The sequence below is a fragment of the Aspergillus pseudonomiae genome (assembly GCF_009193645.1).
Source record: "Aspergillus pseudonomiae strain CBS 119388 unplaced genomic scaffold BDV37scaffold_12, whole genome shotgun sequence".
NCBI lineage: Eukaryota > Fungi > Ascomycota > Eurotiomycetes > Eurotiales > Aspergillaceae > Aspergillus > Aspergillus pseudonomiae.
This window is the reverse complement of record NW_022476004.1, coordinates 291,124-319,074: the sequence shown is the minus strand read 5'-3', so window position 1 is coordinate 319,074 and position 27,951 is coordinate 291,124. Positions and strand designations below refer to the sequence as shown.

The 27,951-nt window shown below is 50.2% G+C and overlaps 10 protein-coding genes across 10 annotated transcripts; 6 read left to right on the top strand and 4 right to left on the bottom strand.

Annotated features, from left to right (window-relative positions):
• Positions 1 to 135: 135 nt before the first annotated feature.
• BDV37DRAFT_241346 (translation initiation factor eIF2 subunit beta) lies at positions 136 to 1,880 on the top strand. The gene is made up of 4 exons (XM_032081171.1): positions 136 to 332; positions 560 to 680; positions 764 to 1,384; positions 1,442 to 1,880. The coding sequence occupies exons 1-4, from the start codon at positions 318 to 320 to the stop codon at positions 1,606 to 1,608; spliced, it is 924 nt and encodes a 307-aa protein (XP_031944577.1). The 5' UTR covers positions 136 to 317; the 3' UTR covers positions 1,609 to 1,880.
• Positions 1,881 to 1,898: 18 nt separating this feature from the next.
• Positions 1,899 to 3,823, bottom strand: BDV37DRAFT_241342 (AIM24 family protein). The gene is made up of 5 exons (XM_032081170.1): positions 3,458 to 3,823; positions 3,365 to 3,382; positions 2,947 to 3,312; positions 2,538 to 2,884; positions 1,899 to 2,464 (listed from the first exon to the last, which is right to left on the bottom strand). The coding sequence occupies exons 1-5, from the start codon at positions 3,507 to 3,509 to the stop codon at positions 2,258 to 2,260; spliced, it is 990 nt and encodes a 329-aa protein (XP_031944576.1). The 5' UTR covers positions 3,510 to 3,823; the 3' UTR covers positions 1,899 to 2,257.
• Positions 3,824 to 5,224: 1,401 nt separating this feature from the next.
• BDV37DRAFT_241341 (SH3 domain-containing protein) lies at positions 5,225 to 7,150 on the top strand. Its single transcript, XM_032081169.1, has 4 exons — positions 5,225 to 5,555; positions 5,654 to 6,068; positions 6,124 to 6,342; positions 6,399 to 7,150. The coding sequence occupies exons 1-4, from the start codon at positions 5,493 to 5,495 to the stop codon at positions 6,452 to 6,454; spliced, it is 753 nt and encodes a 250-aa protein (XP_031944575.1). The 5' UTR covers positions 5,225 to 5,492; the 3' UTR covers positions 6,455 to 7,150.
• A 4,306-nt stretch (positions 7,151 to 11,456) lies between these two features.
• mbf1 (multiprotein-bridging factor 1) lies at positions 11,457 to 12,006 on the top strand (the record flags this gene model as incomplete). The annotated part of the gene is made up of 2 exons (XM_032084354.1): positions 11,457 to 11,615; positions 11,698 to 12,006. The coding sequence occupies 2 exons, from the start codon at positions 11,457 to 11,459 to the stop codon at positions 12,004 to 12,006; spliced, it is 468 nt and encodes a 155-aa protein (XP_031944574.1).
• Positions 11,972 to 13,927, bottom strand: tif34 (translation initiation factor eIF3 subunit i). The gene is made up of 4 exons (XM_032090106.1): positions 13,820 to 13,927; positions 13,216 to 13,719; positions 13,036 to 13,152; positions 11,972 to 12,980 (listed from the first exon to the last, which is right to left on the bottom strand). Exons 1-4 carry the CDS (start codon positions 13,844 to 13,846, stop codon positions 12,621 to 12,623), a joined length of 1,008 nt encoding a protein of 335 aa, XP_031944573.1. The 5' UTR covers positions 13,847 to 13,927; the 3' UTR covers positions 11,972 to 12,620.
• A 952-nt stretch (positions 13,928 to 14,879) lies between these two features.
• BDV37DRAFT_280164 (C-1-tetrahydrofolate synthase) lies at positions 14,880 to 17,948 on the top strand (the record flags this gene model as incomplete). Its single annotated transcript, XM_032086502.1, has 5 exons — positions 14,880 to 15,003; positions 15,082 to 15,102; positions 15,161 to 15,198; positions 15,258 to 17,785; positions 17,840 to 17,948. The coding sequence occupies 5 exons, from the start codon at positions 14,880 to 14,882 to the stop codon at positions 17,946 to 17,948; spliced, it is 2,820 nt and encodes a 939-aa protein (XP_031944572.1).
• A 644-nt stretch (positions 17,949 to 18,592) lies between these two features.
• On the top strand, positions 18,593 to 21,543 carry BDV37DRAFT_29515 (NADP-dependent isocitrate dehydrogenase). Its single transcript, XM_032089797.1, has 8 exons — positions 18,593 to 19,556; positions 19,804 to 19,839; positions 19,922 to 19,932; positions 19,995 to 20,028; positions 20,089 to 20,227; positions 20,286 to 20,322; positions 20,381 to 20,880; positions 20,946 to 21,543. Exons 1-8 carry the CDS (start codon positions 19,236 to 19,238, stop codon positions 21,368 to 21,370), a joined length of 1,503 nt encoding a protein of 500 aa, XP_031944571.1. The 5' UTR covers positions 18,593 to 19,235; the 3' UTR covers positions 21,371 to 21,543.
• A 261-nt stretch (positions 21,544 to 21,804) lies between these two features.
• On the top strand, positions 21,805 to 23,430 carry BDV37DRAFT_29560 (uncharacterized protein). The gene is made up of 6 exons (XM_032089929.1): positions 21,805 to 22,111; positions 22,168 to 22,204; positions 22,264 to 22,331; positions 22,404 to 22,777; positions 22,858 to 22,925; positions 23,015 to 23,430. The coding sequence occupies exons 1-6, from the start codon at positions 21,983 to 21,985 to the stop codon at positions 23,410 to 23,412; spliced, it is 1,074 nt and encodes a 357-aa protein (XP_031944570.1). The 5' UTR covers positions 21,805 to 21,982; the 3' UTR covers positions 23,413 to 23,430.
• Positions 23,431 to 23,883: 453 nt separating this feature from the next.
• BDV37DRAFT_280161 (uncharacterized protein) lies at positions 23,884 to 25,457 on the bottom strand (the record flags this gene model as incomplete). The annotated part of the gene is made up of 2 exons (XM_032086501.1): positions 23,884 to 23,981; positions 24,044 to 25,457. 2 exons carry the CDS (start codon positions 25,455 to 25,457, stop codon positions 23,884 to 23,886), a joined length of 1,512 nt encoding a protein of 503 aa, XP_031944569.1.
• Positions 25,458 to 25,763: 306 nt separating this feature from the next.
• Positions 25,764 to 27,077, bottom strand: pgxC (putative extracellular exo-polygalacturonase; the record flags this gene model as incomplete). Its single annotated transcript, XM_032086500.1, has 1 exon — positions 25,764 to 27,077. The coding sequence occupies one exon, from the start codon at positions 27,075 to 27,077 to the stop codon at positions 25,764 to 25,766; it is 1,314 nt and encodes a 437-aa protein (XP_031944568.1).
• Positions 27,078 to 27,951: the final 874 nt, after the last annotated feature.

The following is a 27,951-nucleotide window of genomic DNA, read 5'->3' as shown; positions in this document are numbered from 1 at the left end:
ATCGGCTGCGTTGATTGGAAGTGAGGTTGATTGATAGTCTGATGTAATCCAGGGGAGGGCCCCTCACGTGCCTCGACTCGTACAGTATCGTAACATTACGCCGTACCGAATGGGTTTGACTCACGGATCACGTGAGAACGACCCGCGATAACAGATTCGCCATCAGACTCGTCGCAGATACGGTTCTCAGCGGAAGTTCATAGCGACCTCGTTGTCTTGCTCAAGAGCATCATTATTACTACTGAAAATTGCGATTTGGTCTGTCTTGGTGGAGTGTGATACCCCTGTCTGCGCTCACAGCCCGATAGTGATTCAACATGGCGGATACAACTGTACGTCACACGCTGTTTTCCCTTACCGATCGTCCTCCCACATTTTCTTCACCTTTCAATCTTCTTCAACCCCAAACCCCCATTACTTTTGCCACTCCGCTTTAGGTTCTGATAGTAGTGCTGTGCTGCATTGCGAGCATTTACTGTCTACCTTTGTTTTTTGACGTCTGGGAATTTTTGATCCCAGAACCTCTTGTCCGCTAACGTTATCTGGCGGGGCCGAATAGGTCGAACAAGCTCCTCAAAAACAACGCAAGTCGGTCGCATTTAGTGAGGGCTCTGTCATCATGGATACCAACGGTGAAGTCACGGAGGCGCCTAAGGTGGAGAAGCCCACCGAGAATGAAGGTACGATCACTCGAGTCCCTTTTCCGTTATGCTCAGTTCATTTCGTTCGAGATTCATGTCTGGTGGTCTAATTAAAGAAACAGCCACAGCCGACAAGTCGGTCGACGAAGTTACCGAAATGTTCAAGGGACTGTCGAAGAAGAAGAAGACAAAGAAGCCCAAGGATGCAGAGGCCGGCGAAGGCGACGAAGCTTCCCCCGCAGCTGACGGCGAATTCGACCCCACCGCCCTGAAAAAGAAGAAGAAGAAGACCAAGAAGGTTGACGCAGGCGACTTCGAGGCCAAGCTGGCCGAGGCTGGTGCAGCAGAGAAGGGAGCTGAGGAGACAGAGGAGGTCCTCCCCGAGGGCGATCTCGAGGCCGGAACCGGTATCTGGGCCCACGACGCATCGCAAGCCATCCCCTACTCTCTGCTTGTGTCCCGATTCTTCTCCCTCATCCAGAGCCACCACCCCGACCTTCTGTCCAGCGGTGCCAAGTCGTATAAGATCCCTCCTCCTCAGTGTCTGCGTGAAGGTAACCGTCGTACCATTTTCGCCAACATCGCCGATATTTGCAAGCGTATGAAGCGTTCCGACGACCACGTCATGCAGTTCTTGTTCGCCGAATTGGGTACCAGTGGCAGTGTTGACGGCAGTCGTCGTCTGGTCATCAAGGGTCGTTTCCAGCAGAAGCAGCTTGAGAACGTCCTCAGAAGATATATTGGTACGGTGCTTCGCTTCCCCCATTCATTGATTTGACATCCACCTAACATACAACCAGTCGAATATGTTACTTGCAAGACTTGCCGCAGTCCCGACACCGAACTCAACAAGGGTGAGAACCGTCTGTACTTCGTCACCTGCAACTCCTGCGGATCCCGTCGTTCCGTCGCCGCTATCAAGACCGGTTTCCGTGGCCAAGTCGGACGCAGAAAGAGACAGGGTTAAACGTGATGTGGCGTCTTTGGGGGGAGCCATGGTGGCGGTGGTTGTATTTCCTTGCGACTATCTTTTGGCGATTTATGATTTTCTTTCCCCCTTTCGTATAAAGATTTCTTTTTTCTCTCTCCTATGTGGATGATGATGACGACGTTGAGAGTAGTGCTTTATGGAATAGGAACTCAAAAGTAACTAAGAAGAGACGAAGTGAAGACAATTCGACATGGCATGATAAGTATATGGATTGGTATGACTTTTCTAATAGTATTTTTTTCCTTTACCTTCATGGTCGAACACAAATTAGAGTAAGAGTCTGTATCCAAGCGATGCCATAATATGCTCGACTTTCTGAATGAGCAAGACGATACTAAGACCGATTGGCAGCCATGAGACGCTTTCTTGGACACATGATTTCAACTAGCCGTATGGTCGTGTATGAGAAACATATACAATTTTCGACGCTGAAAAGATAATCGGTATAAAATACGCTCATTAACAACATAGTATAGCCAATTTGAAACCAGGGGGAATATAGTCATGACAACAGGCAAAAAAGCAAGAAGAAGAGGTATTTGCAACAAGTATAAACAAACAAAATGAAACAAGAAACCAGCTCTCTGCGGCGGTTCCCACAAATCAGACCAGCCAAAGTCTGTTACTACTTGGTACTGAGATGAGCCGCAAAGGCAGCGGCATTTCTCGTCTGCAAGTACACCGTCCCAGGGCCGTCGAATTTACAGGCAAGTCCTTCAGCGGAGCTATAAGTCGAGAACATGCCTCCCCCGGCAGCCCGCGTCATAGTGTACTTGCAATTCCAGGCGACGAGATAGCCGTTGTCGACCAGGTATGATTCGCCTTCAGGGATCTGCATTAGGTTCAGTTAGCGAAAGGGGCCATACGGACCAAACCAGGAGGTGAGTGAGGCATGGAGTTCTTACATCTTTCCTGATAATGGCGCCAAAGCTTTGAAGCCATAGAAGACCGGTCCCAGACATATGGTAGATGATGAACCCCTCTCCCGAGAAAACGGCCTTCGTCAATCCCTGGGCCTTGTAATCCTTCACGACTCCACTGGTCGCGGCTAGGAATCCGTCTTTGCCAACTTTCCATGTCTCTGTGCCATTGAGGCGCAGGACAATGATATCTCCCAGTGTTGGCGGAGCGAGTAGGATCTCACCAGGACCAGTATATGTGGAGAAGGTCATTGAACCTGCGAGCATTTTCATCATGCTCCACTTCATACTTCCCCGGAGCGAGATCTTTCCCGACATTGCAACCATCACGCCTAATCTACGCATTAGCACATAGGAGACTTCAGTCCAAAATATGGAGGGGCACGGTGTCTACCTGGCTTCGCTTCTATTGGACATCCCATCGCTAGCTGCATGGTAAGGATCGAATTACTGTCCCGATGACTGATTCTGTAACTCCCGCCGTTGAACGTGCCGACATCATCTTGATTAGTAGCGGGTAGGATCTGAGCGGACTGGGATTGTACAGCTGCTGGAAGCGATGGCGGCGGGGAAGGTTGGGGAGGTTGCACTGGGGTTGGCCCAAATGGACTGGTGTTATATCCATTTGCAGCAAACGCTGCGGAGTTAATATCAGTCGGCGGCGGTGTCACTGTCGGCGCTGTCTGTTGCCTCTGCGGCGCAGGGAAATCGAAGTCAGGCGCAGAGACATCTGAGACTCTGTGGGGGTGCGACTGGAACGCTATATCACCGGTAAGACCATTTTCAATATAGAAAACGAGATATCATCGTACTTGCGGCTCTCTGAGGGGCTGAGGTCAAGAATACCGTTAGTATTATCCCCAAAGAAGAGCAAGGGGAAAATAAGAGTGATCAGGTCGACCTACGAGGAAATTGAGATTCTTGACCTGGTGGTGGAGGGAAATAGGGAGTCGCCATTTTTCAAGATTTGAGGCCCTTTTCAGTCTTTCGCTGTATGCGTACTTGTCTTAAGGAAAAGTCGCGACTATCTCCTTTTCTGAATTACTGCCGCTCTGGAAGAAAGAAGGATAAAACAGAAAAACCAAGAAAAGATCAAAAATAGTTTCAGTGACTTAGAAGGGGCTTGATTGTTTAAGATTGTCTAAAGCTCGAATAGTACGGCATTGAATATGAGTCGAGATACATGGGAATAAAAGAAACTCTCCAAAGCAGTTTCTTGCGTTGTTAATATAGCTTCCGAGCTCAGACGGCAGACACAAGCACAGGCATCCAATGGTCTCTGTAAGCGCTGAGGATATGCCGTTCTTGCGATCTGATTGATCTAAAGGATCCAAGTCGGCGCTTAGAGGGAGTAGTCTGTGATACGACCTGCAGCAACGTCCAGCCGATCATGTCGAACTTGAGACGGGAACATCGTCTTTGATGGTCGCCTTCCGGCCAATCAGATACAATTTCCCCATAGTTGCAGAGTCCTCAATGGCCCGGCCAGTGGTCTTCGAAGTGAAGACTCGAGTCGAATCAGAGGAGAGCTCTGCGGGGATGCCATCAAGTATCAGAAAACGTTTGGAGGGGGCAAGAAGTGGGGTAGGGTTACTAGGTTCTGGCCAACCACTTGGCAACTTTACACAATAGCCAGCGCTCTCTTGGACAAGATAGTGTTTGATTCTCTAGGTTTATATGCTAAAATGCGTGTAAACCATATACAACCTATCTGTAGTTTGCTTTTACCGCCGATGGCAAGCCCTACGTAGGTAATGTGTCCATATTTGTAATGCACGTGCATACATTAACAGGCGACCTGCGCCGAGATAAACCATGACTACTAAGATATTCCCAACAATTAAATCTACCGATCTCAATGTTTCAACCATGGCTGTGTCAAATCGTCCAATATACTAGGCAAATATCGATAACCGATTTTAATCCTTACTTGAACATGGCTATCTAAGGTTGTTTACGACAATAGTAGGGTCTCATGGGGATCTCGACCGTCGCTCCACATGGAATCGCCCAGATGGTATACATGGACTGGAAATTGCTATTGATCACTAGTGCATGTAAGGGATGGAGGGGTTTGCTATAATTTTCCGTCAAGCGTCTACCTAGTCCAGGAATCCAGGCCTTGTATACCGGTGTTAACGGCATCACTACCGCATCACGTCGGGCTGAGGCTCCGACTTCATAAGGTGCGAAGTAGACTCTTACTGTACATGGCCGGAAGCATAAGGTATCATTTCTCGCCCTCATGTACTCCGTAGAATGTTATCTGATATGAGAAGTAGGGAAACACTCAGGAGAGCAGTCACTGGTCCAATTAATGGAGGAAACTAATGGTTGCGTGATAATAAAAAACCTTTCACATTGAACGTAAAGGGGTGCTCAGGTGAAACAAACATGAGCATCTCCATTATGCCTAGAAAACTAGTTCAAGGTAGCACCTATAAATGGGGCATACTCGAGGTGTGTCACGGAGACAATAGAGCGGAGCAGACCTTCATAGATTGGGACACCAAATTTGACCAAACTGCAGCGTAGATGGCATATCCCCGTAAATATAGGCGAGAGATTCTGATATGAAGAACTGGTACATTCCTATTCATCAAACTGTGAGAGGACAGATAACTATAAAGTAGTATCAGAGACCTTGAGAGGAATGTTTCAATGATGCTTGGCAAGGATAGGCAGACATGGAAAGACTGAGAGGCAAAAGGCCAATGACCAGCGTTTGCCCCGACCGATCCGACTGGGGCGTCAGGAACATCTTCCATTTCCCTTGGAGCGCATTTATCGGCTTTTTGGACTAAGCACCGCCCATCATTCTTTTTTTAACTTATTCCTCGTTTCGAAAATTTTGAACCTCCGTGGTTTTAATATACGTCCACCTCTCTTTATTGAATTTCCTTTTAGTTCCCGTCGCTCTCTTACTTCTCTTTGCCGACCATGGCGTCCCAGAACAACTTCATGACCGCCATGACCAACCGGTCGCTGCGCACTGTCCGATTGGTATAACTCTCTCCTTTGCTCTTAAGGAATAGCACTTCTACTATATTCTGATACATAATCTTCCGTAACATATCGCTAACCCCATTCATCCGTTCTAGGAACTTGAGTTCCTTGCGGATGCGTCGGTCATCACTCCGCAACAACTGTCCTCGATTGTATCCCAACTTCCCCAGGAGAACACTGAACGTTCCACCTCTGAACGTTCCGTCTCTGTACCTCAATCGCAGCCACCTGTCCAGCGGCACCAACCCCCAGTTGCAGCCCCAACTCCCATCCAGCCTTCTCCAGCTCCATACTCTCCTCCAACCCAACAATTTGCCAATACCTCGTTGAACGAGAAGGCCGCCTATCAACCGCCCCCACAGCATTATACTCCACCACCTGCTTATCCCCAAGCTCCTCCAGTGCTCTCGGTCGCCAATGCACTCTACGCTTACACTCCAACGGATCCCGGTGATCTGGCCCTCCAGCCCCATGACCGGGTTCAAGTGCTGGAGCACATGAACGCCGATTGTAAGGAACTCCGGTCACCCGAAACTGCTGGCACTTGACTAATAATGGCCTACAGGGTGGCGTGGTCGTAACGAGCGGACCAACTTGGAGGGTATCTTCCCTCGTAGTTATGTGAGCGTGATAGAAGACAAGGCGGCGCCAGCTCCTCCTTCGGGTTACGGAAATATGCCCCTCGAAGTCAGCCAGGGTGGCTCCGCCGAAAATCCGGAGGAGAAGAAAACCGGCAAGTTTGAAGAGCAGGGCAAGAAGTTCGGCAAGAAGATGGGCAATGCCGGTACGTTCCCTAATAACCCGTGGCATATTCGTGATTACTGACTATCACTCGTCTAGCTATCTTCGGTGCCGGTGCTACTATCGGTTCCAACATTGTGAATAGCATTTTTTAGTGTGTTCGCTTTTCCAGCTTTCATTAATACCGGAGGGGTCTCAAGTTGGATACCATGCGTGTTGAATCCGTTTCTCACTCCTTTTGTTTCTGGGAATGGCGTTGGTGGTGTCTTTTCTTTTGCTGCTCGGGAGCCTCGTTCAGTTTGGCTAATGGGGATTATTTTGGAACCGTATGTCGCGGGTTATTTATAGCATGATCCATAGCCACGACGTTAATACAATTATCAGAATGCGACTTTCCATGCAATGATCTGTGAAGCCTTAGTTGAATTCTATGAACGGATAACTAATAGGAGTAAATCAAATATTGGTGCAAATCCAGCGACGAGGATATCCAAATAATACCTGAGGCCTCCCAATCCAACCCCGCCCTCCATGCAGTGCCAGGTGCTATCTTGTAACTCCCTCATATCCTCTAGATCCGCCCTAGCAAGCTTTCCACTCGAAGCCACATGAAACCCCACTAGCAGAAGAAATTTGAGTCCAGCGCGCCACGTTGGATGTTTAAGCGCCGGCGATCATGCACGTCTCCACAACTAGAAGCCAGACCCAGCAGGCTGGCGCAAACTTATTCGGCATCGTCACTATGGACAAATATTGGATAATTCTTTCTCTAGGAAGCTGGCGAAGCGCCACTACTACACCATGTCGAGTTTCACCATGTATCTTGCCAGTAGGCGCCTTGCAAGGCTGATGTGGCCGACCGGGGTCCTTGGGCACTATGCATGAGTAGCGCAGTCGTTTGTATGAGGGCGCTTACAATATAAACCCAAGGTTGTACAAGAAGGATGCTTTGTTTTTAGAATTTTTCTCAAATTCGGTTCTTCTTGTCGTATATACCGTGGCTCCCATCGCCATGTTTAGCCATATCGTACTTGTTGCAGGTTTTATAATACCTACCGTAAGGGCAAGTGGCTGGGATAACTTTACGGATAATCTTGCTACGGACCTGGTAAGGCGCGCTTTCTCTGCATTACTATATGTACTAGCATTGGTTTAACGTTGAGATTACCAGGCTCCGTTGATATCTCTCTTTGGAGAACGACTTACAACTCAGTTTCTCTCGGAGTCTATTAGCCTCCTAGACAACTTTATCTTTGCCCTAGCTCCGCTTGGGATTTTGACAGCCACAGTCTCTGCCATCCGAGTCTGCGGCAATCCCTCTCTGCGAGCATTCATTGGGAGGGCGCAGGAGGGTCCCGGAGAGGCAGAGCACGAGCTGTTGTCATGCGTCTCGGAGACCACGGCTGAATTATTTAACAATGGCGGCATATCCCGGGTTTTTGGACGCCCTCGGCTATTGGAGGTAGTGGTATGGAAGGATAGAGATCCCGTAAGCAAAGAGGACTGCTGGAAGACAGGGACCTTGCGTGACGCTCTAGTGCAGGGCGTGTGGACCACAAAAAATGGAGGGCTGAGTCTCCATGAGGAGGACTACTCGTCACCAGAGCTCGAAATACCAAATCTATCACTGAACAAGGGTATTGCGAGGAGGAGCCAAGGTTGGTTTTACTGTGCTGCTGTTCTCGGGTTTGTGTTGCAGATCGGTACGTTGTTTAGGCGATTAACTTTGCCTTGGTATTAATTGGCAATGAATAGCTGACAAGTATTTCAGGTGTGCTTGCGTATTCCGCAGTGACCGTTCTTATATATCCGGTCGATTTTCAGAAGGATGGGCAGCCGGTGGAAAACTATGCACTCCCCCTTTTCCTTATTGGCACGATTTCTCTCTGCACAGGGATGTTTCTCTGTGCCTTGATTATCGAGCGCTCGTCGAGGGAGCTTTACTTCCATCCAGTCAAGCCCAGCAAAATATATTGGTTGCAGCCCGGGGGCCAGCATGTCGGCGACCAAGTCTTCAGTTCCTTCCTTGGAGTTAACGAGGGACTAGACTCTCAACCGACTGAAGATCTCATATATATAAAATCGATAAGGGATCATGCATTCGAAGGCAATTGGTATATACTGTCGCTAACTATATCGATTACACTGGTCGGGTTCGTGGCTCAATTTGTTGGTCTTCGAGGACTACATTCGTCTGTGACCCTAGCTCAGATGGGTTCTACGCTTGTGATGGCTATTGTTCGAACATGTCTTCGCACAAAGAGGGTCAGCTCGAAGGAAAACCGCCTCACTAAGCCAGAACAGCAGCTTGCGTCTTACAAGAGTCAAGAATTAGACTGCTTTGCATTTCACCTCGAGGATGTGAAATCATTTAGCCTGGTCCCTGGCATAGTAAGATCCTCGTCGCAATACCAACCCAGCCTCCGATCCGTTGCGTCTGGAAATTCAGGACAAACCTCTAGACTGGGAACTAGACTCATTCAAACGAGAATGCAACTCGCGAATCTGACTTCTGGCACTAACTCGATGGCTTGGAGTGATATGCCTATTCGACAGGCTGCTCAGAATTTGGCCCAGGCAATCGAAGCGACGATGGACTTATTATCAACTTGGCAGCACGCGCCAAAGGATGTGGACAGCTTTGACCTTGAGCTTGTATGTCAATCTCATCACAAGTTTGTTGCACCTAACCTTGAAAGCTACACAATCCACCTCGAAAGAGCAGATGATACCCTGCAGTGGCGAGTCCAACAAAACGAGCTAGAGGCGGTGCTGGGGCTATGGACGTGGTCACTGCTGGCCTCCAGCCCAGAGTGGTTACAAGACAAACTCGGTAGACTTGTAGGACTAAACGATTCCGAGGCCAGAGCAGAAGACACTGACCTTTACTTCCACAAATGGATTTTCCGCCAGAGAGAAGCAAAGTTGGTCTCGTCGAAGATGATCTGTCTGCCACAACGCATGTTCGGGTATTACGCAGACGAATATCTCAAGGACACAGAGATACTAGTTGTGAAGACCGACAATCCACTAGAAACCACAGCTGCTCAAGATATTTACATTCAATGCATCAAATGTGTCCTTGGAAACTTACCGGAGATTGGCGGTGATACCACTATACTGCCCGGTTCCCAGAATGGGTACATTGCATATAACAACCGCCTCGACGACCTTGTGAACTGCTTCGAAGCAGGAAAATTAGGAACCAGAGAGGACGCATTGCTGTGTATTGTTCCCGTGTTGAGGTATAGAGATCTTTTACCGCAACTTGCCGGAAATTCGAAGATCGTCAGGGCTCGTATAGACGAGCTTGTCGCCAGCAGCAACTGGACGGAAGCATTTGCAGTATTATGGTGGCTTTGTGAGAGGAGTGAGGGAGCAGAGTTTGAACATTCTATGTTTTCACTCGGTTATCTTTGTCGCCGTGCAATGCTAGATGGTGACCCCAATATACAGAAACAAGGGTGTGAATATACATACCGAGCGATAGAGATTGATCCGAGAACGAGATTTATCAGAAACCTGAGGAATAGTCGCCCAACCGGATGGATGGACGAAAACAAGAGGCCAGAACACTGGAAAGCAATATCCCTCCAACTAGGGTGGATTATGTGGCATACTGTGCAGAGGCATAACGATCGAGACACCATTCAACAAACACTGCAGTCACTGGGCATTAATGAAAGCTCCATACCAGTGGCCAAGGCAAATGATGATGAAGGCCAGGGACAGATAGGGCAACAGGCAGTGCTCCGGTGGCTGACCAAGAGCGAAGAATCACATCCCAGCCATGAGTTACACAAGATAGATGATCGTCTTGCATTGGATTGGGTGTGCCAAAATGGTCACCAGGCACTTCTTGACTGGATCATCACGAGATGGATAGAGTATGATAGACAGTGTCCAGGGTTCATTTACAACATCATCATATCCGCTGCCGAAGGAGAATACGGATCAGCACTTACTTCATTACGCCAACATGGGGTAGACATTAACATGCAAGAGCAGTCAGAGGAGGGGCTAACTGCCTTGATCCGCGAATGTGCACTGGGAAATCAAAAGGCAGTTCAAGAACTACTTCACGCGGGTGCTAGCGTCGACGGAAGGGGCGCCGATGGAGAAACACCATTGATGACTGCTAGCTATGCGAGCAACTCAGACTTGGTTTCCCTGCTTCTACGCCGGGGTGCTAATATACATGCTCGGAGTAGTGGCGGGCAGACTCCTTTACTATTCGCCGCAATGGGGAATAATGTCGCTGTAGCCCGGATACTTTTAGGGCATGGAGCGAATATCAACCTAAGTAATGATGAGGGATTCACCGCTTTGATGTTGGCAACATCAGAAAATAACATCGAGATGGTGAATTATCTACTCTCAGAGAAAGCCAATGTCAATATGCAAACCCATGATGGCTGCACTGCTCTTATGTTTGCGGCTCGGAATGAATATACGCAAATCACGAAGCTCTTGCTGGACTCTGGGGCCGATATATACAAAAGGATGTTAAGCGGGACCACGGCGCTTGAATGGGCGCAAAAGTCATATCCGACTGAGTGTGTACAGCTTCTAGAAGCAGCCTTTGCAAAAGCGCCATGAGGCTGTTTATTGTGGATATTTCTTTCTTTCTTTTCTTTTTCTCTTTCTGAGATTTTGGTGTTCCTCGATATATACATCTAAGGACGAGTCTTAGAATATTAGTGCGATACAGTGATCCATATATTTTGGAAGAAGGGTCCCAGTCACTGGAAAGACTCATTACTGTAAGTAACTAACCAGTCAAGCTTTGATCATTGTGGCAAATGATCCATGTGGTATGTACGAGTAGGTTTGGATTTGCCATCAAAGTAAGAAACGGATTTAGGGCGAGAAAAACTCCGAGCGAATGAACGGATGATGTCAGTGGGGCCGAACCCAAAGAGGGGACCGAAATAGGACTAGGGCATAACCTCCCCTCTGACTCCGCCATCGTGGCTCGAGAAGCTTCTGTGTCATTGATATAAATTCGGCGGGCCTGCGACATCCCTTCTTTTTAGCCACAACCTCACGCGATCCAATTTTACCGCCTTCGTCACAATTCTCCCACCCCTCAACACATAACCCCACCATTCTCCTCCCTATCGAGTCTTCTTCGAACCTCTTCTAAACTCTTTCAAAATGGATGACTGGAACTCTACTACTCGCATTGGAAGCAAGCACCGCGCTGGCGGTGCCGCTCCTCGTGAGACTGTCGTCAAGGGCAAGAGCGCCCTGAACGCCGCTCAGCGCCAGGGTCTTGTTATCGGAACTGAGAAGAAGTACGCCACTGGCAATGCTGTAAGTAATCTACTTGATCCTAGCCCCGCGCGGTATCGAGTTTCTTTGTTTTCGAGGCCATAGCGCTGACTTGCATTCGAAGGCTTCCAAAACTGGTTCTATTGAAGGTCAGCACCTGACCAAGGTCGACCGCAGCGACGACATCATCAAGCCCAAGACCGTTGGTTACCAAGTTGCAGACGCTATCAAGAAGCGCCGTACCGAGGAGGGCTACAAGATGACACAGAAGGAACTTGCCACCAAGTGCAACACCACCGTCACCATGGTCCAGGACTTCGAGAAGGGTACCGCCACCCCCGACCAGAAGGTCCTCAGTGCGATGGAGCGTGTGCTCAACATCAAGCTGAGAGGCTCAGACATCGGAAAGGAGAAGTTCCCCAAGAAAAAGTAAATAGACCGGGGGTGAGCCTGCGGCTTTTTCTTGACGGGATGGGATGCTTTTTTATGAAACCCTTCTCTCTCTTACTTCTTTATGATGTCCCCGGATGTCCTTTCGGTTGTTACGTTAATGCATTTTATTGTGCAATGAGATCCCCATTACTTTCTGCTGGTCGGAAGAGCGCTGACCTGGCATTGAGATGATTTTTTCTTTTCTTTTTCTTTTTTCATATAAAATACTACCTCAAAGAAATCGTGATGCTGTTGTTGGTGCATGTTGGGATTTATATGGTTTATATCTAGATGTGATAGAGTGCTACCCAGCAAATTGCCAACGAAGAGATATATTTATGATGATGAAGTATGAACTTTGAAGCAAAATTGTAAGAAGTAAATACTGGGTTCTTTTATTAGGACACAGAAAGCGACCAGAAAAAGGAAAATGGTACCAACTCCGACTTTATCATGGAATCAATGAAATGAGAATTCATGCCCTAAATCGCCCCGAGAACTTCTCGTACCGCCGTGCCTGCTTTACCTTTTCTACTCTTTTTTGTGGTAAGAAATGTCTTTGCCTCATGACACATGCGTTAATTGGAAAAAAGCTCTTTTTAAACGCCAATCACTTTATTTGCGCAGCTGCTCCCTCTCCACTTCATACATGAAATCAAAGTAGGGCTTGTCGAAGTGGTGAACACGAACGTAACCATCCTCACCACCAGAGGCGTAGGAGGTACCGGCGGGGTGGACAGCGACAGTGTTGAGGGGACCGAAGTGGCCACGGACACGGCCAATCTCGTCCTCGAAGACCTTGTGGTAGAAACGAGCCTCGAATTTACCCTGACGAGCGGAGGTAGTAGTGACATCCATAGCAGCCTGACCACCACCCAGGATCACGTATTCCTTCTTGGGCGTAATAGCGGCGCTGTTGAGGGGGGTGTCGGCAACATAGGTCTTGAGGATGGCGAGGTTACGGCTGGAAATGAGCTGGACTCAAGTTAGTATACTGCCGTGCTACCAGTTCTCCGAGGAAGTGGCATACCTTGGCAGACTTGTCTTTGGAAGCGGTGATGAAATATGTGCGGTCTGGGGAGAATTGAATATCGCTGATCAAGTTGTCGAACTCGTGTGCCTGAACGTTCTCCAACTGCTCACCGGTCTATTACCACGGTCTATTAGCACGGCCTCCTGTTTTGTTTTTCCTTGATCGATTTTTGCGCACCTTCGAATCGTACTGGCTGACGCTACCGTCCTCGTGGCCAGCAATGATGTACTTGCCCAAATAACTCCAGCCCGCAACTGTTGCCTTGCTCTCTGTGCAGGTGATTCTCAAGCTGGGTTCCTCAGCCTGAGCCTCCAAGTCCTCATAGTTGATATCGAGCACGGCGATGGTACCCAAGAAGCCCATACGCTTCTCTGTGACGGCCAGCAGCCTGCTTCCATCCGGAGTGAATTCGACCCGCTTGACAGCCGTAGGGAAATCCCACACCTTAATACACTCGCCAGTCTTCACGTTCCATAGTCGCACGGTGTTGTCGGCCGATCCGGTGGCCAGAAGAACGGTGTTGGGGCTCACATCGACGGTCCAGATAGCACCCTGGTGTCCGTTATAGGTACCGAGTCGCTCGCCGTTAGCCGACCACCAAGCGCACACAATCTTATCCTTCGCTACAGAAAACAAAAGGTCGCCATCGCGGTTGAATTTGATCTGGTTGAGGGACCGTTCCTATGCGCAAAGTCTCTGTCAGTGGCTGGTTCTGTTTTTTCTTATTTTTCATTGCCGTGGAAAAAGAGAATCATCGGGATGGTTGTAAGGCTGCACGCACATGGCCCGAAAGCAAAATAGGCCTCATATTGGGCCAACCAAGCTATGATATTAGGGGAAAGCGACGAGAGGATTTGAGGTATAAGATCACAGATTGGATCCTGGGACCGACTGTATCGTTTCTGAGGCGGAACTGCTGGCGGGGTGCTGCTGGCGGCTCTCTTCGTCGGCGTAGTCAGACTAGTGAATTTCATCGCACAGTCCGGGCTCGCGCGCCAAGACTTTTCCTGTTCGAGGCTGTTCCTGTCTTGAAAAATGTCTGTATCGGCACATTGATAATCCGGTATGGTAATCTATCCGCGTGACTTTCGACAGCCCTAGATTGTTGACTCACCCATGAGTGTCTGACTACAGAGGTCTTGTCCATACTAGGCATAGTTGGGTGAGAAAGGTCGGTTCCCTCCGGCCTGACTCGTTGCCAAGTCCCTTTTAACGCTCCGACTTTAATGACGGGCCGATCATGTGCAACCCAAACAAACTTCTAGACATGTTGACCCCCAAATGAAGATATTGAAACGGAATCCCTGAGATGAAGAAGTTGGAGATTCCGGAGACGGGCAGGGATGGTTGCACGGTTGAATCCCCGATTCATTTTCTGTATAAAGCATAATCTTAATTGCGTGTTATTCAACACTTTTAGGTAATCCCTTGGGGTTGACGGGCGTTTTTCCCTATCTCCAATTCTTCCTCCCTGTGTTTCCCGAGGGTTTGCTGCTGGTCAGCCCAGCCAAAGTCTCCGACGAAGCAAATCAATGCCATTTAGCTCCCCCGCCCGTTTGGCGGCGTTACCCCGCTGCCAGTTCCAACACCACCAAGGTGCCAAAGCAAAATGTTTCTTCTTCAATTCTCGTCACCTCCATACCTCCTCACCTCTCCCCCTCTCCTTTCCCCGGATCGCACCCTTCTTTCTCCTCAGACCACGAGAATCCTCCGCAGGGCGCGGGGTCGGCTCACTTAATTACGGTACTTTACGGGCCCTCCAACCCAACCCCACAGGTTATAAGGGCTTCACTGCGACGCCGTTCTCTATCCGTCGCTCATCCTACAGCACCGGAACCACCATGGCAGCCACTAAGATCGATGGCACGCAGATCGCCAAGGATATTCGGGCGGGTCTGAAGAATGAGATCCAGCAGATCCAGGAGTCTAATCCCAGATTCAAGCCGAGCTTGGTTATTTTCCAGGGTGCGCCGTCCTATGGACTCATAACCGACTAACCCACCCCCCAAACGTACGGAATTGCTGACCATGTATTGTATATAGTGGGCAGCAGATCGGATTCCAGTGAGTGCTTTGCTTAACACACTTTAAGCTCTGGAATGTCCACTAATCTTTTTTTAAGGCACATATGTGCGCATGAAGTTAAAGGCCGCCGAAGAGGTAAGCTCCCCCCACTTCCATAATGCTACTCACCTGGCTGACCAACTCCCTTCGTCTAGGCGGGCATCAGCTGCAAGATTGTCAATTTTCCAGAGACCGCTATCGAATCTGAGCTCCTTCAGGATATCGTCAAGGCCAACAATGACCCCTCCGTGCACGGCATTCTCGTCCAATTGCCCCTTCCGCAACACATGTCTGAACATACCATCACCTCTGCCGTGGCTGACGAGAAAGATGTTGACGGCTTCGGCGCAGTCAATATCGGTGAACTAGCCAAGAGAGGCGGCCACCCCCTCTTTGTTCCTTGCACCCCACAGGCCGTGATGGAGCTCCTGCGAGTGAGTGGAGTCAACCCGGCGGGTAAGAAGGCAGTGGTGCTTGGTCGGAGTGATATTGTTGGCAGCCCTGTTAGCTATCTGTTGAACAAGGCAGACGCAACTGTGACACTGTGTCACAGCAAGACGCCTGACGTCGAAAGTATCATCAAGACGGCGGACATTCTCGTCGCCGCCCTTGGAAAGACGGAGTTTGTCAAGGGCGAGTGGTTGAAGCCCGGTGCTGTTGTCATTGACGTCGGTATCAATTACAAGGCAGATCCGTCAAAGAAGTCGGGCCAGCGACTGGTCGGCGATGTCGAGTTCGAGTCCGCCGTTCAGGTGGCTTCTCAGATCACCCCCGTGCCTGGTGGTGTCGGTCCCATGACAGTGGCTATGCTGATGCAGAATGTGGTTCACTCTGCCAAGGCCTACTTCGAGAAGCAGAAGGACAGACATATCACCCCATTGCCGCTCAAGCTGGCTCGCCCTGTGCCCTCTGACATTGCCATCTCCCGCGCACAGTACCCCAAGGCAATCACACAGGTTGCTTCGGAAGTTGGCATTGCTGCTCACGAGCTCGAGCCTTACGGTCACACTAAAGCTAAAGTTAGTCTCGACGTTCTCAATCGCTTGGCTCACCGCCGCAATGGAAAGTACATCTTGGTGTGTGGTATTACCCCAACCCCGCTTGGTGAGGGCAAGTCGACAACTACTTTGGGTCTTACCCAGGCTATTGGTGCGCATTTGAATCGCATTGTGTTCGCCAATGTTCGTCAGCCCAGCCAGGGCCCTACATTCGGCATCAAGGGCGGAGCTGCCGGTGGTGGCTACAGTCAGGTGATTCCTATGGATGAGTTCAACCTGCATCTCACCGGTGATATTCATGCGATTACTGCTGCGAACAACCTTCTTGCCGCCGCTATCGAAACCCGCATGTTCCACGAAGCAACCCAGAAGGATGGCCCCCTCTACAAGCGATTGGTCCCCGCCAAGAAGGGCAAGCGCGAATTCCAACCTGTCATGTTTAAGAGACTGAATAAGTTGGGTATCACCAAGACCAACCCTGACGACCTGACCGATGAGGAGATTCGTCGGTTCGCACGCCTTGATATCGACCCAGAAACCATTACTTGGCGCCGTGTTCTGGATGTCAATGACAGACACCTCCGTGGCATTACTGTTGGACAGGCACCTACGGAGAAGGGACTGACCCGTGAAACTGGTTTCGATATCTCCGTCGCTAGTGAGTGTATGGCCATCCTGGCTCTGAGCAACAGCCTGGCGGATATGCGCGACAGACTGGGTCGGATGGTCGTTGCTACATCGAGGAGTGGTGATCCCGTCACCTGCGACGATATTGGCGCCGGTGGTGCTCTTGCTGCCCTTATGAAGGACGCCATCAAGCCTAATCTCATGCAAAGCTTGGAGGGAACGCCCGTTTTGGTGCACGCTGGTCCCTTTGCCAACATCAGTATTGGAGCTAGTTCCGTGATTGCGGACAAGTTGGCTTTGAAACTCGCCGGTACCGAACCTGATGAGGACCATGAGGACAAGACTGGCTTCGTTGTAACGGAGGCTGGTTTTGACTTCACCATGGGCGGAGAGCGTTTCTTCAACATCAAGTGTCGGTCCTCCGGGTTGACTCCGGACACTGTGGTTATTGTGGCCACCGTCCGTGCTCTTAAGGTTCACGGTGGTGGCCCTGAGATTAGCCCCGGAGCCCCGCTGAACGAAGTCTACCGTACCGAGAACGTCGATATTCTACGCAAGGGCTGTATCAACCTGAAGAAGCATATCGAGAATGCCCGCCAGTATGGTGTGCCCGTGGTGGTTGCCATTAACCGCATGGAGACCGACACCGAAGCGGAAATTGCTGTCATCCGGGAGGAGGCCATCGCTGCAGGAGCCGAGGATGCGATCCCCGCTAACCACTGGGCTGAGGGTGGAGCTGGCGCTGTGGACCTGGCTAAGGGTGTTCTGGCAGCTAGCTCCAAGCCGAAGGACTTCAAGCTCTTGTATGAGCTGGAAGGTACCATCCAGGAGCGCATTGAACGCATTGGCAAGGCCATGTACGGCGCGGAGAAGGTTGAGCTCAGCGAGCTTGCGCAAAAGAAGGTCGACACCTACTCGGCCCAAGGATTTGGACATCTTCCTATTTGCATTGCCAAGACTCAGTACTCTCTCAGCCATGACCCTGCCTTGAAGGGCGCGCCGACCGGGTTCACAGTCCCCATCCGGGATGTTCGGTTGGCCGTGGGTGGTGGATATCTGTAAGACTGCCTTTATAGACCTTATACACCGAGCAGATACTAATTAGATTGCAGGTACGCCCTTGCTGCGGATATTCAAACCATTCCCGGTCTGCCGACCGCCCCGGGTTATTTGAACGTCGATATTGACCCCGAGACCGGAGAAATCGACGGTCTGTTTTAGATGCACTATGTGGTCGACTGGATCGATCCTGGGACGTTTGGTGTAACCCGATTACCCAGTTTCCCAGTGCTCTCTTTCTCTTAATTGGATATACATCATTTGTTCTGTGCTATCATGATACGGCGGGATTCTCGGGTTCAATTCAACATATACAAGCGTGATGGTGCACCAGCCTTCGGAACAGGACTGGGTGCTTTTCAACAAGTTGGGCGGACGGAGTTGAGATGATAAAATTTCTTAGAAAGATCATATTACTATATAAACTACTAAGTGTTACGAGTGAATGGAGTTAATTAATGATGATGGGTTCGTCTTGAGTAGCGGAATACTTTGACTGTCGGGCGAGAGATGGACGGAGTGTCCGTTTATCGCTGGTTTCGACCGCGCGGTGGAAAGGCGACTTCGGTGCAACTTGATCCGGGCGGAGATTGTTGGACCCGTTACCGCGGGAAACGGCGGCTAATGGAGGGCAGTTGGCTCCATCTGGAGTAGTGCCTCCTGCCTATCAGACATATGATGGCCAGTCGCGGGTAAAAGATTTACACGTACGGCTTGGGGCAAGACAAGACAGACAAGACAGACAAGGCAAAGGGATGAGTGAAGTATAAAATTCACAAAATATGAGATGTAGTCCGGAAGGGAGTCATCATCATAAGTGCCGATCGGCCACAGCGCATGACTTCTCTCTTTGCGACAGGATAGTCAGTAGTCAGTAGTCAGGAGTACTACTATAGATGGGGACCGAGGATCCATCCTGTGCCCGCCCTCATTCTTTACGGGGAGTAGTGGGAAATTTCCGGCCGGCTTCGGCGTAGGGCCTTGCACACGGTGGGCGGAAAAGGAAGTAGCGACCAAAACAATTGAGTCAAGAGGGGGATAAAGACTTCTGCTTTGGGCCAGATTAAAGTCGTGACTTTGGTCAACAACTTCTTTTATCCTTCGAACTCCCCTTTCTCTCCTGTACTCTTTTCCCCCGACGAACTCCCCCCCCGAATCACCTACGACTAATCAACCGTTCCACCTGGGAACTAACATATTTTCCGGAGCTCCGATCTCCCCCGTGTATATCCATCTATCAGCAGCGTTCTCCGGCGTTGACGGGAGCTTCCGACTCCACCGCCCGCTCTCTCCTTCCAACCGAACAGCTTCACGGCGATTTCCTCGGGTATACGTTAATTGTCTTTGGTGTACCCCAGACCTGAATAGGTAAGCAGGGGAGTTTCTCTGGGAGTTGCGATTACCGATCGTTAATCCGCTTGGGTATCCAAGGCATCAGGTCCGACCAAAATGATGAATTCCCTTCGGCTCCATTCCGCGTCGGTTCGCCGCGCTGTCGCCTCCCCTCTGTCTGCCCCTCTCTCTTCCTCCGCTTATCGCTCGATCGCCCGGTCTTCTTCTTCTTACATTTCCTCTTCGTCTTCTTCCTCTTTCTCGACTGCTGCTACCCCTCGCGCTCAGAGACCCCTCGCTTCGTCCCAGCTCCCTCGTATCGTCTCCCCCCGCCAAACCGGAATCTCTCCTCTGCAGTGGACACAAGCCCGCACCATGGCAACTGAAGGCCCCAAGATCAAGGTTAAGAACCCAGTGGTGGAACTGGATGGAGATGAGGTAAGTTCGACCATCTAGACTTGGCTCGGCGCCAGGGCGCGCCCTTGTTTTTATATGCCTCAACCCCATCCTCGCCATTTTCGTCATGACCTGGCGCAAACGCGGGGAAATACGGCGAGATGTCTCCATGTCTCCATGTTCCCTGGCCACACAGCGCCAATCTTCCGAGGATCACAAGCGCTCGGCCAACCATAATCTATCCGAGTCATGGCATTTCACATGTGGCTGACCACTTTACTTTTCTCAGATGACCCGTATTATCTGGCAGGAGATCAGAGAGAAGGTTAGTACCCGCGGTCCCTGGCCTCGTATGACACGGGCCGTTCCTCCCCGAACTCAGAGACTGACATGCTTCTTCCTCATAGTTGATCTTGCCGTAAGCCTATGATGACCTATGCTCTTTACCGACGGCACGATGTAGCTAACTTCCGAGACCAGTTACCTTGACATTGATCTCAAGTACTACGACCTGGTATGATTGACACCTCGGCACAGATCGTATGAAGCTTCCCTGGCACTGACACCTTTGCAGGGACTTGAATACCGTGACCAGACCGATGACCAGGTCACCGTTGAGGCCGCAGAGGCCATCAAGAAATATGGTGTTGGTGTCAAGTGTGCTACCATCACCCCCGATGAAGCCCGTGTTGAGGAGTTCAAGTTGAAGAAGAGTAGGTGCCGGATTGGACAATTGCATTGTATACCTCTGTTAACCAGGGTATCTTTTAGTGTGGCTTTCTCCCAACGGAACCATCAGAAACATTCTGTACGTACTGTCAAACCTACCTGGTCTGCTGTTGCAGGATCACTAACATCGCTTGCAGCGGCGGAACTGTCTTCCGTGAACCCATCATCATTCCCCGCGTTCCCCGTCTCGTACCCGGATGGAGCAAGCCTATCATCATTGGACGTCACGCATTCGGTGACCAGTACCGTGCCACTGACCGTGTGATTCCCGGCCCCGGCAAGCTTGAGCTGGTCTACACCCCTGCCGATGGCGGCGAACCCGAGACCGTCAAGGTCTTCGACTTCCAGGGCGGCGGTGTTACTCAGACTCAGTACAACACTGACGAGTCCATCCGAGGCTTCGCTCACGCCAGTTTCCAGATGGCCTTGCTGAAGGGCCTGCCTCTGTACATGAGCACCAAGAACACCATCCTGAAGAAGTACGATGGCCGCTTCAAGGATATCTTCCAGGAGATCTACGAGTCTACCTACAAGAAGGATTTCGATGCCAAGAACATCTGGTATGAGCACCGTCTGATCGACGATATGGTCGCTCAGATGATCAAGAGCGAGGGTGGCTTCGTTATGGCTCTTAAGAGTAAGTGACTCGTCCCGGCCCTGGACCGTTTGCCCGAGAACAGCGTTCTAACCGAGGGTAACTAGACTACGATGGTGATGTTCAGTCGGACATCGTCGCCCAGGGCTTCGGCTCCCTGGGTCTGATGACCTCTACTCTGACCACCCCCAGCGGTGACGCCTTCGAGTCTGAAGCCGCTCACGGCACCGTGACCCGTCACTACCGTGAGCACCAGAAGGGTCGTGAGACCTCGACCAACCCCATTGCCTCCATCTTTGCCTGGACCCGTGGTCTGGTGCAGCGTGGCAAGCTCGACGAGACCCCCGACGTGGTTGCTTTCGCCGAGGAGTTGGAGCGTGCCTGTATCGAAGTCGTGAACGACGAGGGCATCATGACCAAGGATCTGGCTCTCGCCTGCGGCCGCAAGGATCGTGAGGCGTGGGTCACCACCCGCGAGTACATGGAGGCCGTTGAGCGGAGGCTGAAGAGCAACCTGAAGTCTAGACTGTAAGGGCTTTGTGGGTTTAATGTTTTCAAGTTGGTATAAATTCTAGCGTGCAGCCGGAAGGGCTGCAGTCATGACCAAGTAAAGATAGCATATATCAAACGACTACAATGTATATTTTACTTTGCGATGACCCATTCCATCCTCATTATGAAATCCATGTAGGATCGCACCGCCATTTGTGCCTTTTATGACCTCTATGCATTCTTGGATAGCGTTTCCACCTATGTTCAAGTGCCATGAAACATGAAAGTATGCCATAGAATGTAACTCAGTTGCCCCTGAGGGCCCAGCCCGAGGGACTTGTTGGATCCACCTCGTGAATTGCCGACTTGTCTGTGGCCGGTTGAATCATGCAGGGGGGGGAACCATGGATGCAACTGCCGGATTGCCCAATGGGGTAATCGGGCTAAGGAATCCGGGGGACTCTTGACGCAATTGATCCTGAATCTGCATTGCTTTCGTCAATGGCTGAACAATTGGCCACAAATGCTTGGAAAAGTTTCTGTGCCTGCGTTGAAACCCCTCAGCCATGCCAGGACACAAGACGTTCGAAAGATATTCTACCGGGGGTTAAACCATGTAGCTACTCTATGGTAACCACCACCAAGTCGCAGGATGTACGTGGTACCGGTCACCGTGACCTTTCTGGCGATATCGATAGTGATCGTCATTGTACGCCTATACACTCGACTCTGGTTTGTCCGCACTGCAGGCTGGGATGATCTGGTGATCGGGTTCGCCCTGGTATGTGCCAATCGATAAATACAGACGTTCTATGGAGCTAATGAAAGCCATTGCAGCTCGCAGAGATCGGTCTATTCGTCTGTGTCATGATAGGTACCCAACCACCAGTCACTATACTTTCTTTCCCGAACGCCCCTAACATCGATCCTCAGAGGTGCGCCATGGCCTGGGACAAAGCATGGAAACACTCAGCCTGGAGACGGTAGAGAGTCAACTCAAGGTACACACATACACACATACCCCATAACTCCCATACCCACCATAATCACCACACATATCTAACATAATCCAGGCCTTATGGGCCAGCATCCCATTATACAACCTGAGCCTCAACCTAACCAAGACCTCAATGGTCCTGCTATATCTGCGCCTCTTCCCGCTGAGAACTTACCGCATCGTCCTGGTCATCGTCCTAATCTTCGTCATCATCACCGGCCTGTGGATGGTCTTCGCCTCCTTCTTCATGTGCATCCCCGTCCGCGGCGCCTGGGACCTCTCCAGCCCCCACAACTGTATCCCCAAGGAAGTCCTCTGGAGTCTTAACGCCGCCCTCCAGATAATCACCGACATGACTATCGTCATCTTGCCCATGCCGCTGCTGGCCAAGCTGCAGTTACCCCGGAAGCAGAAGATCGCATTGATTTTGGTGTTTGCGTTGGGGACTTTGTTCGTCTACCCCCCCTTTTTCCAACCTCAACCTCAATTTCCAATATAAGCAATAGCAAACTAACGGTATCTGATTTCAGTGGCTGCGCAGTAAGTATAGTTCGCCTAGCAGCCCTCGTCAAAATGATCCAAAGCACAGACAGGACAAGTAAGTACATACATACATACAAACATACATATCCTCACAACTCCCACCCCCCATGTAAAGCCAAAACACCTCAGCTAACAAAATCCTAGAATACAACGCCGCCGCTGCAAACTGGTCCTTCATTGAATCCAGCGTCGCCATCATCTGCGCCAGTCTGCCCACCCTCCGCCCCATCATCGTCCACATCTGCCCGCGCATCTTCCTCTCGCAGGACCGCAGCCAATCAGAGAAACCGGCGTGTGACGGGCTGTACGTGCCGAATCCGTTCCGGTGCCAAAATCATAGTTACTCGGCGAGTGTGACGGGGAATTGTTCGACGAATCATGAGGGTAGGGAGCCGAGTATGCATCGGCATCCGGAGGTGGATGGCATTCAGGTCGTGAGTGAGGTTCATTGGGATTTGAATTCGGCGGATAATGCGGAGGAGACGCACTCGCAGCGGGGGTTGAGGCCTTCTGGGAGGAGCTTTTCGGTTGGTCGGGGTTGATTTTGGGGAGGTTTTGCTTGGGGATAGAATAGAGAGATAAAGATACCCTTTTCTTTTGTTGGTTTGGTGGTCTGCATTTGGTTTCTTGGATTTACCATCCTTGTGTCTTACGTATACTATGGTTAACGACACCAGTTCGTAGACTCGTGCAACGGTGTCTGCTTGGTTGCACACCGGAATATACTAAGTATGGACTATGTCTAATAGACGCGCAGTGGCTTACAGAGGCTCTGGCAACCGTGAAGGCTGTGACTTGTACTCTAGCCAGATGCACTATTCAACATTGAGCAATGAGCAACATTTAGGATTTACCTAAATTAACAAAGTATGGTGATCAAGAGCAATCTGGACAACAAAAGCTAGTACTGGTGGTAGCTAGGGATAGTAATAAGCAAATCATAAAGAGTACACACATTCAATCTTATAGTCATGCATTCTCCGTAATTCCAACACAACCTGTGTAGATTTTCCCTACGTCAGAACATTGAAAATGGCTTGAACCCCCTCGCCTTCAAACGTCTTTTTGGAGATGCTTGTGGCAACGGCGAATTTATGGATTGAGGTGAAGCCTTACATGAGCGGCGTGAGATGTCATACAGGTCCATATCCTCGTATCGAGCAGATTGAGTACCTACTCTCAATCTACTATCCAGACTAGTGTCGGAGGGTGAGTGTGGAAAAATGAGCGACTGGTCGACGGGAAACGTCGGGAGCTCCTCGTGTTTGTTTGGGGGCGAGTCCGTCTTATGCCTAGGATGGGGATTGGATTCATGTAGCTTGGACCTCGATGAGGCCCCTGGTATAGGAATTGGCTGTGTTCCCTGCTGAGCAGGATGGTCGTGCTCCTGTGGTGTGGACCTCAACGGGGACTTTGGTGGTATAGAAACTTGCGGTTCCTCTCTAGCGGGATTCTGTGGCTTAGAACTGACTGGAACCCCTGGTACAGGAGCTCGTTGCACTTCCTGTCTGCCCGGATGATTGGGCTCCTGTGGCGCTGACCTCAACGGGGACTTTTGTGGTATAGGAACTGGTTGAGTTTCCTTACTAACAGGCTGATTGGGCTCCTGTGGCTTAGACTTCGATGAGGAAGCCTGTACAGGAGTTCGTTGTACTGCCTGTTTACCCAGACGAGGGGGCTCCTGTTGCTTGGACTCCTGTTGCTTAGACTCCTGTTTCTTGGATTCCTGTCGCTTGGATCTCCATCGCTTGAACTTGTTAGTCCTGGACTCCGCCGGGGATGCTGGTGTAAGACTTCCTCCCGTTTCCTGGATCTCATCATCCAACAGCTGTGCACTAGATACATTGCCTACATCGTCGGGAATCTCTGTGATCTCGTCGGGGTCATACGCAGGATTATTCTGGGGTTGACTCTCACCACTCGGACCAGCCCCAGGGTTTTGAGAAGTTGAAGCACTTGGCAAATTGGGAGGAGCTGGAGGATTCTGAGGATCCTCAGGAAACTCATCAGCGAGTAGGTTTTCGCCAGTCTGGCCCTGTTGTTTACGTATTCTTCTCAAAGCTATCGACTCCTTGGCCTGGTCTCGACCCCTTTTGTAGCAGCCTTTAATGAAACACATTCCAACAAAAGGGCTCTGCAGATTCGCATAATAAGGGGGTTCTGTGAAACCTGCAGGGTATCCAGGTGTGTAAAAGAGCGGCTGTTTCAAGGACATTAGATAGCTTGAGGCCAGAGGAGAAAGCGCCTCCTGTGATGACTGTGAGAGAAATGCACCGGCGTAGGTCTGGTTTAGTTTCGTAAGTGGTAAGGGAGGGTACTGAGCGCTGTTTCCTGTCTTTCCACTCTGCTCCGAGACGCTTCGATGAAGACCATCGAGACTGGCGTTGCAGTGGTGGCAGACGACGTCGTATTCGCCGACGCGTGGGATAGAGCTGAAACTAGCAGGGGCCATGGCAGTGAACAATGACGTATCGTTCCAGTCCCAGTTTCCAACTTGAATCCACGTCGGTAGCTCGTCGACTGGGATCAAGGGCACAAATGAACCTTGAGGTCTAATGATATAGAACCTGGGATACGGCTGTAGCATGAAGTAAGTAATATGGCTGAGAGTAAGATAAGAACAACGAACGGTTGTGGTAGTAGCGACTGTTAGAAAAGTAAATGACAGATGACGATAAGAAAGAGATGGTTGAATTGTGAGAATCTGAGATTCGAGAGGATATTAAGTACTGGCTACATGTATGTCATGGAGGGAAGTCGCGGGCTGCATCCAACTTTCTGGGAAAGCACAACTCAAGCCACGGCCACAGTGCGTACTGGCGACCGATTGACAGCTGTAGAAAGTATATTTATCTATATACATGAATTCTCAATGACTATGAATATCGAGAGGTTATGCCGAAGTAAATGTCCCATTGCTGCAGCTGAACCCCAGGTTTGGATTCAGCTCTGCCGTAGCCTTCATGCAGATGACGCTCGCTGGTTCCAGAGCCTGTGGATAGAGCTGGATGTTCTTTGTAACAAAGTTCTTACAGGACTTGTCCGTGTTGCACTCTATGATGACTGCCTCCGTGTGCTTCAAGTTCGGAAGTCCGGCGTTATACCAGCAAGGATCGCTTGCGCATGATCCATCACCGGGTTGATACGAGTTAATTGAGCCGGAAAAATCTTCCCAGGTAAAGTCCTCCATCATCACCGAGGACTCGGCATCAGCACCATCTCGCGAGACGCTTTGATCGTAGTAACTCTGGGTCACAAAGATCGGGAACGATACGTTGTATACACGGATGTTTTTCCAAGTCACATTCTTGACGAGCCCCTGGCCACCCGTCCAGGACTTGAAGCGAGCAGCGTACAGAGCGTCGATCACGGTCACGTCCTCGAATCTGAGGTTGGTGATGTTGACAATGTCCGAGGGATCCTTTCCTAGTGATCCGATGCTCATACCATGGGATTGGTAGCCAATCGTATTTCTCTCGAATACAATGTTGTGTGAATCGGATCCGACTGCGATCGCATCGTCGCCATTATACATAACGCTGTCAGATATGCGGATGTTGGTACCCTTCACGTCAAACGCATCGGTGTTGAATGGGAAGCTGCCAGTGGATGAAGCGTCCACAATGGCATGGCTGACGGTGATATCTTCGCCATGGAGCTTCATGTTCCAAGCAATCGGCTTGCCAGATCTGAAGTATTTTATCGACGCCTGGCTGGTTTTGTAGCTCATGAGATGAGGCCGGCCGGAGATTCCAGTGCCATTGGCAGGGTTTGCGTCCCACCAGGCCTGGCCGTATGATTTAATCCAACCATTGTTCACATTTTCGGGCCCAGTCCAGTCCACACGGGGTCCTTCCAAAGTAAACCAAGTAGTGGTGCCTGCATTAACAATGTCCCGTACGGCCGAGATGTTTTGCGGAAGATGCAGGTTTCCATGCATCTGTATCTCCACGTTGCTCAGGTTTGTGGCCTTGATCGGCTGGAAAATGTTATAGTCAACGCCTTCCTGGAAGACAATGACTGAATTGGTCGCGCATTGCGCGAATACTCTAGACACTTCGGGGGAGTCGTCTGCAGTGCCATTGGAAGAGCGTACCACACAACGACGGCCTCGGGTGTCGGGTGAAGAACTATTTCCTCCTGCGCCGTGCGCCAGGGGCACAGAAGAAAGGAGGAAAGCCAGAAAGGCTGTCTTGGGAATTAGCATAGTGTATGCCGTTTAGAGGGACAATAATCACTGACAAAGATATTAGAGGAAGACTATATGCCCATCCTGCCGGGCCGTTGGTCTTTATATCCTCACTCGAATGGGGTAAACCGCTGTGCGAAGCATTGGATTGTCTTTACTTGTTACGATATGACCCCAAATAGCAGTTCCATAGACCCACTGCTCGGAGAAATTGGCGTTGAATTGCTAAGAAGCCATGTCCTAGCCGTGCTTCCGTCTCCACAGCTTGGCCTCGAATTGGTGGAGAAATTATGCCGTCGACTAAATGGCTATTAATCTTGGCTGCGGACCTGCCTTGACCCCAGAAAACCTCTACAACCCCGGACGGTCTGACCTATGCTCGTACATTGCTCACTGCGTTATTTGGTTTTGGGGCTTTTGAGCTATGCCAGGGCGTCGGCTCTGTTCTCTTGAGCAACCCTGCCAAGCGTACATATGATATGAGTTGCAAAATATTTAGTAATTGATTCGGAATGATTCATAAAGATCCCGAAGTGACTGTTTGGTCTCTGGCTAAAAGGAATATACATATTTACCTTCAACAGCAGCTCTTTAATCCCACTGGTTAAATGGGTGGTGGTTGCTCCAATCTCGCACGTCATGATAGGTATATGCAGCTGTAGAAGCAAAAACTCAATTCAGACCCAGCTGAGTTTTGAAGAGTCGCCGGGCTCTGGCTAGAAGAATTTACTTTTCATCACACGAGGTCAGGGCCTGAGTCTTCTGGGCTGAACCATTATAGTTAATTATACAACGCATGTTTCTTAATTCAAGATGCCACCCGATCTATTAAGAAAGGTGATTTTGACGGGGTTATCACCTAGTCAGTACGTAGTTCCTTTCTATATATCTT

Excerpts from the sequence above, each read along its gene's own strand:
- BDV37DRAFT_241341 (XM_032081169.1), top strand. The coding sequence starts at position 5,493 with ATGGCGTCCCAGAACAACTTCATGACCGCCATGACCAACCGGTCGCTG. Across the intron at positions 5,556-5,653 it reads CGCTGCGCACTGTCCGATTG|GAACTTGAGTTCCTTGCGGA; the intron begins GTATAACTCTCT and ends CATCCGTTCTAG. Across the intron at positions 6,069-6,123 it reads GGAGCACATGAACGCCGATT|GGTGGCGTGGTCGTAACGAG; the intron begins GTAAGGAACTCC and ends AATGGCCTACAG.
- BDV37DRAFT_29560 (XM_032089929.1), top strand. The coding sequence starts at position 21,983 with ATGTACGTGGTACCGGTCACCGTGACCTTTCTGGCGATATCGATAGTG. Across the intron at positions 22,112-22,167 it reads TGGTGATCGGGTTCGCCCTG|CTCGCAGAGATCGGTCTATT; the intron begins GTATGTGCCAAT and ends AAGCCATTGCAG. Across the intron at positions 22,205-22,263 it reads ATTCGTCTGTGTCATGATAG|AGGTGCGCCATGGCCTGGGA; the intron begins GTACCCAACCAC and ends ATCGATCCTCAG.
- BDV37DRAFT_241342 (XM_032081170.1), bottom strand. The coding sequence starts at position 3,509 with ATGGCGACTCCCTATTTCCCTCCACCACCAGGTCAAGAATCTCAATTT. Across the intron at positions 2,885-2,946 it reads TCCAATAGAAGCGAAGCCAG|GCGTGATGGTTGCAATGTCG; the intron begins GTAGACACCGTG and ends TGCGTAGATTAG. Across the intron at positions 2,465-2,537 it reads GCGCCATTATCAGGAAAGAT|ATCCCTGAAGGCGAATCATA; the intron begins GTAAGAACTCCA and ends AACCTAATGCAG.
- tif34 (XM_032090106.1), bottom strand. The coding sequence starts at position 13,846 with ATGAGGCCTATTTTGCTTTCGGGCCAT. Across the intron at positions 13,153-13,215 it reads TCAGCCAGTACGATTCGAAG|ACCGGTGAGCAGTTGGAGAA; the intron begins GTGCGCAAAAAT and ends CCGTGGTAATAG. Across the intron at positions 12,981-13,035 it reads CCAAAGACAAGTCTGCCAAG|CTCATTTCCAGCCGTAACCT; the intron begins GTATGCCACTTC and ends ACTTGAGTCCAG.
- BDV37DRAFT_241346 (XM_032081171.1), top strand. Across the intron at positions 681-763 it reads GAAGCCCACCGAGAATGAAG|CCACAGCCGACAAGTCGGTC; the intron begins GTACGATCACTC and ends TTAAAGAAACAG. Across the intron at positions 1,385-1,441 it reads CGTCCTCAGAAGATATATTG|TCGAATATGTTACTTGCAAG; the intron begins GTACGGTGCTTC and ends ACATACAACCAG.
- BDV37DRAFT_29515 (XM_032089797.1), top strand. The coding sequence starts at position 19,236 with ATGATGAATTCCCTTCGGCTCCATTCCGCGTCGGTTCGCCGCGCTGTC. Across the intron at positions 20,323-20,380 it reads GGAACCATCAGAAACATTCT|CGGCGGAACTGTCTTCCGTG; the intron begins GTACGTACTGTC and ends CATCGCTTGCAG. Across the intron at positions 20,881-20,945 it reads CTTCGTTATGGCTCTTAAGA|ACTACGATGGTGATGTTCAG; the intron begins GTAAGTGACTCG and ends GAGGGTAACTAG.